This window comes from Dendronephthya gigantea, unplaced genomic scaffold (genome assembly GCF_004324835.1).
Source record: "Dendronephthya gigantea isolate DGI-Jeju-01 unplaced genomic scaffold, DenGig_1.0 000687F, whole genome shotgun sequence".
Lineage (NCBI taxonomy): Eukaryota > Metazoa > Cnidaria > Anthozoa > Malacalcyonacea > Nephtheidae > Dendronephthya > Dendronephthya gigantea.
The window spans coordinates 1-8,252 of record NW_021163697.1 but is presented as its reverse complement, the minus strand read 5'-3'; the positions used below and the strand labels follow the sequence as shown (position 1 = coordinate 8,252).

Genomic DNA, 8,252 nt, shown 5'->3' with positions numbered 1-8,252 from the left:
ATTAAGTTGAAGGTTCCATACCAGTTTAATTACATTCCCCGTGGGATATTCACAGCTCTTCGAAGCCGCTGTAGTTAAGACAGCACAGAAAAACAAACAAAAAGCAGTCAGAGGCTATTGTGATTTTTTGCTGTATTTGATTGGGGCATTGACCGGTTAACAGCAAGACTTTGGGTCAAATATTGTGCAATTGACAGCGGATATAAGCCTACGACTGCTCTATTTGTACTTGCATGAGGAGAAATTTTCAAAGCAGTTTAACGTTTGACACAGTAGGCTCGCGGAGCCGTTTTCTGGCAAGTTCAAACAGCCTTCCCTGACGTCGTATAATATACATGTCTGTTAATTTCCAAGCATGCTATAAAACAAGCTTTTCCAAATAATTGTAAATAAACAGTCCGCCAGCAAGCATGATAACTCTAACGACCTACAATATCAGGTCTAAGTAAACAAATAGCCTAGTTCGTGGGTAGGACGAGTCGATCTACTTTCGACTAGGGCCATGCCACAGATTCGATCGTGAGACAAGCGATTCCTAGCTTCGGTGCCGCGCACGCGATTTTAGTGTACACTCAATGTATTATGGCATAAATAAATTGCATGGCGCGAAATATTCTCAGTCACATAATTAATTAAACAAACTTTCACCTAGGATGCAATTAGATTAACTTACCTATGGCGATCAGCACCTATGGTGCAGTTAATATTCCTTCATCCTATATCAGTGCACCCCCGATCAACCAGTTCGATCCGAACATGCCGTAATCCAGTTATAAACATCGGGCCGAGTTTGAATGAAAATACTGATTTATTCTTATCTGAAAATACAACTATAAAATATTTTGTAAATTAATGGACTTGATTGTTGCACCTTTATGTATATTATTGATTTTTGGCTTAAATTAAGTATTATGCGAGAAAGGAGATTCTATATGCCATGGTCAAACGAACTATGAGGACTGATTAGTCCGATCTGAATCATATTTTCCTTTCAGTTTATCGTGTTTTTCCGCGGTGAATTTCCTCGCCTAGATCATTTCTCAGTTTAAAATAAAATGTTTTCTACATCATAAGACTTAACTTCAATATTCAGTAGATGGGAAACATAATTCACCACTTCCTCTCGGTAAAACCGTTAAAATAATTGCTTGAAACTTCGCAAGAAAAGTAATATATTTGTAAGCAGTCAGTGACCGACTTGCATGTCAGTCCTATACATGCATGCAGTACATATTATCATATATAATGCAATCTTGTTTTCACAATTCTACAGACGCTGTGAGGCAAGAAATCTATAAAGCATAAAACATTTGTTTTGTGCCGAAAAACCTTCAATATCAAGTATAATTCATGCATGCTAGCTAAAAGAAAAATGTATTTGCATATAGATGTATATGAAACTTATCTGTACATCAACCTTAATTCGCGACATGTTTGCATGACTTTTCGCGACGAATTCGATTGTTTAATCTCTTTTGAATGTGATGACATAATATTATAAGGAGGCTTATAGGATCTTAAATACAATTTAATTGCATCATGATAAGGATCTCGCCGTAATGAGAAATCTATTAAACTGCTCAATGAACGAAATTGTTTCGAGAAATACATTTTTTAGCGTATAACCACTTATCAATTGTCGGGTTTATCTTCAATACTCTCGGGCGAGGAAGTCAAAGAAATTGCAGCAATTATTTTATATATAACGCTGGTGTACATAATTGCAATCCATGATAACAACATTTTAAATTAAGATTCTAAAACGTTGCTGATATATATATTCAGATGCATTATTAATTGTATTCAATCTTTTTTTTTCAAAGCGTTGAGTTTTTTTAGTCGGTATGTACATGCATATATGATCGTTATAAATATTTACATCAATTTCTGGGTTTTCGCTCTTGCAACCCTTGTTTAATAAGACAATGAAATATCATTTTTTTTTTTATAGCGCAACTTAAACAGCTAAATGCATCGGGTATTCAAGGCAGCGTTATCCCTTGATTAGGAATGCAAATATCGCGCCTTCCCTCATGCTGTATTGGCCTCCAAGCATATCCCACTTTTATTGTTTTGCCTCTCAAGAGGAAACCGTGTCTATTGTCCAGTAACAAATTTTTCCTTTAGAAATGTTCCGATTTCTGTCAAGAAGTGTTCGTGAATCTCGCTGTCATTCCCACAGCACGCGTGCACGGAAATCTCGTTCTCAAATCACGATGATATAGCGAGTGGAAAACTGCCCGCGTTTTGAACTCGCGCGCTCTTCCATTTTGTGCGAGCCATTCCAAAATAGAAGGCCCACGATTATTTATATTCGTATGCTCAGACTTGCACGGTTGTACTGCGTAGGTTTTACAAAGTAAGCAATATGTGTTAAAGATTGCAAGTTTATAAATAACGCTACCTGGAGTGAGGTGAAGCGGATTGCGCGAATATCTTGTCTGAATGCGCCGCATGGCGTCCGGCCCGCTCGTGAATGCATTGTTTGCAGTTTATTGACTGGGAACAATGAGCTCTCCGTACGCAAATCGTGTGGTCCAATAAGAGCTAACGCGTCGGTTTGGCATGCCAACGTTTCTAAAAGCCTCGCTCAACGCACCACACTCGTTCAGTAGCTCACGATCACTCGAGCTAAAGGGCGACCGCTGGTAGAAGCTTTTCTTGGCCGAATTGATTTTTACAGCATTCTTCCGTACTCATCGCAATCGATCGAAGAAGCAAAGCCGGGCAGCCTGTGTGCCGTTTGATCTCGCTTAAAGATGGATAGAGATATAACTACTTACGGCGCATACATCCATACATCTCAAGCTCCATCACAACCCCTACATCACAGTTTGAAGGCATTAACAACTATCAATCGGCACCTCCGTTGCGGCATCTTCCAATCCCGCCCGAGCACAGTCTGCAGTGCAACACGAACACTACTAGCAATAATAACGGGACTGTGGTAAACTCTGCCCTAACCTATAGTCCGAATGCTACGCATAACTCGTATTTCGCCGCGATTCCCAGTCCGAATTACCAAGCGCCTTCGCCAGTCAACAGTTACCACAATCAAAACCTTGATCCGATTCCTTTACCGGCCTCGAATACAACTCAGACTCAAACATCGAGTAAGAATGCAATCCAAACAGCGACGGCTGAGAAGAAGAGGTGGAACACAGCAGATTTTCGTTGGATGTTCACGAAAAGAAATGGTTCCATAGGTGAGTCGGACGACGCTATACATTTACCTGCAATATGTTAAGAGTTTAATTTCCAATCTTCAATCATTAAATTGTTTGCGCGCGTAGGGGAAAATTGTCCTTTCGTTTGGAATAGCAGAGTATTTTAAGAGAATAACTGTTTCTGGTATCAAGTGCATGCATACATGGATCCAGAAATACTATATATTCCTTTCGTGTAGGAGTATTGCATCTCAAGCGATCTTGCTGATATTCTTACAAAGTGTATAATAATGACTACTTAAATTGAATTACCTCGTTCCCGGGCCAGGCTAAAACGATGTACGATTGACTACTGAAGTCTAAAAGTAAAGTGTACTCGAATTCTATATGATTTCTATACACCGAATGCAGTGATTTATAGATTGTGAAATGAACGTACCACACTTGAGTGATTTGGTTACTATACATAGGATTAGAAATTGAATCAGTATAGATAAGCTTCACAATGAGAATTGACTTTCATATAGCTAAGACCTAAAGTATATATTGATTGAATATAGAAAATACTGAGAACTTCATCGTTATTGAGTGCAGCCAAAGTTTCGGGAGCGGTCACATGCAGTTGACGAACGAGTATATTGAGGATGAACATTTAACAAATTGAATGAAATTTTGTGTTGAACTCATACGAGATAAAGTCAAGCCAGGCACTTCAAATGTAAATGCGGTGAACTGTACATTATTGTGTCCAAATTGTTTCTGAACGGAATGTCATGGCACAGTTAAGAGCTCGCGATACAATAGGCAATTGCACCTCATCGATCCACTACGTACGTGTTATATTATATATAGCCAACACTGCATGCGCTATCCGTAAATATTTTAGGTCGAATTTTGATTGCGCTGTAATATTTGGGATGTCGGAAGAATGTGAACCTGACCATGCATAGCGGATGGATGCATGCTTCTTGACCTAATAACTCGCTTTGATACAGTTTAATATAATTTCTAGCAACGCGGATACATACAAATGCCTATAAATGTATTAATAAACGCCATTTAGTGGTGTTACGATACGATTAGTACATTTTTAGTTGCTATACTCTTAACAAGTCATTGAGATTTCTATTGAGATAGCGAAGTCTAAAAATGCAAGAGAAATTGAATATTCAAATATATATAGTATACGACAGATAGAAATATTGAAATATTATATATAATTATAGTGTGATACAGCGTGTTGAAAAATAATGCACAGATTTTTCAAATTCTGCTCATTCATCAGAAAATTGTTGTTCTTTCTTTTCATCTGTTGCTCTTTTATGTATGATTTGTCAAAATACGATAGAACTGAATTCGACAGCTGATTGTTAACTTCATTAAAGACATTATCGTCATGAACTGAGCCATGTAGCTATATAATATATGTAGTATATATACTGTCATCGCACGAAAAAAACTTGATTTAATAAAAATAGTGAACTATATACATTTATCGCAGCAATACTTTAATACTGTGTTACAACACTAAGATTTGTTTTGTTAATAAAGGAGGTCCCACTGAGTTGATAATGAACCAGCGTAAACGAAGCTATACTGCACTATGGCTATGCACTATGCAACAGACATGCACGTTGGCCAAACGAAAGGAAAAGGACTGGATTGGCCTTTTTTAATGCACCGCGAACTATTGTGCACGTATACGCTCTACAATAGTCTTTTCCCGACACATGCATATACATGCAGGCATACAAAAATACTTCATCCTCAATAGCTAGATTTTATCGTTAAATTGTCACAATAAGATTCATGAATCATGGCCATGCATGCATGCATATATATTTGATTTAAATATAGTATAGCCACATAATACGATTTTTCACGAATCGAATTTTCACAAGCCGCCTGTGGTGTTCAATATTTAACATTGACGTCTGCTATCGCTATAGACTTTAAACAGCTTAAAATGATGTATATTTGCACAAGATTATATCTGTTTATGTGGAAATTATTAAATTACGCATCGCCCTTTCCGCGGCATATTATGAACAACTTTGCATTGGAGGTTTTTGTTGCTCCGATCTGGCACCTGACGCGCTCATTGGCTTCAGCCTATTATTTGCACTTTCCGACATCATGTCAAATTTAGTACATATAAACTTATACCATAATTTTACTTCGATTTCATTTAACACTTCATATACAGTAGCTATATCATCATACGTCGTAGCATAATATTAAGAACTAACTGATTACGCCGATGAAACAGTTCACGGTATATTTTTCACGTTCATGCATTTTGCACGCATTCACCTATCGATTAAAACATAAAGAACAACATAAAAGACGCTCACTCGAAAAGTGTGTAAATGCGAAATATTATAATTATTGTCATTTAATTCGTATACGTGACTGCCACGAAGTCTTTTGAGACACTCATGCAGGTGGCTGGGCATTGTCAAGAAGGCAGAATTAACACGTTTACTTTACTTTGACACCTGAAACGGATCCTTTCATTTCATAGAACATTTAAGTTCATATATGCTAGCTAATTTAGAAGAATTATTTAGAAGAATTTGAAGGCAGTCTGCATGTTATATACATGCAGGTGCTTGTAACACGATATGTAAATCACGCTAAAAGAAAGAAATGAAGACCAGACTGGCATTCTTTGTTTCCTATTTAGCTGTTGTTCACGGCTATAATAACATAGTGGCCAAGAATCACTAAATATGTCTAGAGGCATATGGGTTTTATCCCTGTTTTACTGCCGTGCTGACAAACCGGGGAAATATAGTATGGCCGATATGCCGGCCAGTTGCATGGAAATAGTCGGTATAATAGAACTATTTATGATATTCCGGCACTGCAATTGCCATTTCCATATGGATATATTATGGAAATTAATGATGCTACACCCATATACTGATTTTGAAAAAGACGTTCAGTGAATATGGATTCATACATGAAGAATACACCGGCTGATTCACGGGTAATTAATGCGCGGGCCTACTAAAAATTTTCATTTTCTGATTGCGACTGAAACTACATAGAATACATGCATATACAAAGAAGTTTCACGAGTGATGCACCTTTGAAAAACTGCACATGATTATTTCAAAAATCCCAATCCGGCAAGCCCATGCATGCAATAATGCATGTTGTTGGATTACTTATACCATAAATCAAAGTGCTATATCACCCTAAATAGAAGACTTCGGTTCTCCGACAGTAAGAATTCTCACAACCTTAGTTTTAAACTTTACTTTGTGTATATAACATCTGTTTTGCTACGGATTTCGATCATTATGGATATTTAACTTTTATTCATTAGGCCTCTCAACGCATTGCATCTGGGTTATACTTGTATACAGTATACAATGCTTCAAAAAGTAACAACAAAGTAATAAATGCATGCATGCTTTAAACGTGATAAAAAAAAATTTGCTTACAAAGATTGGATCAGTACGAATTACGAAATATTTGTCGGCAAATATATCGACACAGATATATACGACAGCAAAATCTGACAGAAATCTTCATATTAATTTCTGAACACATTCGATCGGGAGTTTACATGAAAACATTTTATATAACATCGTTTCGCGGACAGGATATATAATCAGTGAATAAATCACATTTTAAAATCTCATCGCCGTCATCGGTGCCATGAATCGTTTGACAGCCGATTTGAGGCAATTTGAGGCCGAAACTGATTGTATATAGATACAATGTCCAAAGCTTTTTCATATTTACCAAACAGATTTTTTGCTTCCTGTATAGAAAAATAGATAAAAAATTGATTCATTTATGCATCGCCTGCATGCATGTCATGGCTTCAGGGTTTATAAACCTCGCACTCGAGCATGACATATGCATCTGCTTCTATTCTCGTGAGAACAACCGAAGCATACAAAAATTGAATATATATATATATATATATATATATATATATATATATATAAAGTGCTACTATGCATTAGGAGAATCGCAGAAGTTATATTATAGTTGTTAGATTTATAGCAAAGTTGGCCGGGGACCGCGACCAATTGAAATAGGAAATTATCCACAGGAAAATATTCAGGTTATCAAGTCATCTGGTTCAAATTATAATTTTAGATCTACCTTTATCAATCTTCTGTCTAAGAATATAGCAACAAATCAATATAGGCCGAAACGTGAAAAAAAGTTCAACAAGAAACTTCTCAAAGTTTCAAAATAATCGGCAACGAAGTCTCTTCAAACTTCGAAACGTCGAGACTTTTTTATATCATCACCCCATGCATGCACGGTTGATAGGCTATATTTTAAAGACGCTGCCACGCTGCTCCCTGGTTATCTAAACAAAAGTAGTTCAAGACATCGCATATACGCATGCGTACGCAGTTGAACTATATTTAAATTAACATTTTTATTTAATATTTTTTTCACCTTCTTAGGTAACGTGAATTCAAAACCCGCCAAAGCAAGCGAACCAACGGAAACTAAAGAGGATCCAGACAGCCACAAACGGCGTTTTACCTTCACGCAGAAGCAATTGGTCGAACTTGAGAAAGAGTTCCACTTTAACAAATATCTGACTAGGGCACGGAGGCTGGAAATTTCCAACGATCTTAAGTTAACTGAAAATCAGATTAAGATTTGGTTTCAGAACCGACGCATGAAATGGAAGCGTGGCATGAAAGAGAGCATTCAGAAGACGAAGACGGGAAAATATCACAAACAAATCACGGCAAACTTACAGGACTCCATCGTTATGAAACGTCACGTTTCTAATGACATTGCTATGTTCCAACAGCACTCGAACTGTCGCTCAAATTTCATGCCTTATTGAGTCGAGATCAAACGATAAATTGAATTGACTTGCATGTACATTCCTATCTCCTATTATAATTTAAATTGTCTGCCTTCGGCTGAAAACGCTGTTTATGGTCCAATTTAAATTCAACTTTATATCGGTTGAAAATTAAGGTTTTATGGAAGGTTATTGCACTGAGGATCGAGATGTCACTGTTTCATCTGGATCAATCATGAACATGGGTTATAACCCTCAAAATCCTCCAATATGATTTCTAACAGCAGTAA

General features: G+C 37.0%; 1 protein-coding gene across 1 annotated transcript; it reads left to right on the top strand.

The window, feature by feature from the left end:
- The first annotated feature begins 756 nt into the window (after positions 1-756).
- LOC114544209 (homeobox protein Hox-A7-like) lies at positions 757-8,244 on the top strand. The gene is made up of 3 exons (XM_028562905.1): positions 757-761; positions 2,809-3,206; positions 7,607-8,244. The coding sequence occupies exons 1-3, from the start codon at positions 757-759 to the stop codon at positions 7,999-8,001; spliced, it is 798 nt and encodes a 265-aa protein (XP_028418706.1). The 3' UTR covers positions 8,002-8,244.
- Positions 8,245-8,252: the final 8 nt, after the last annotated feature.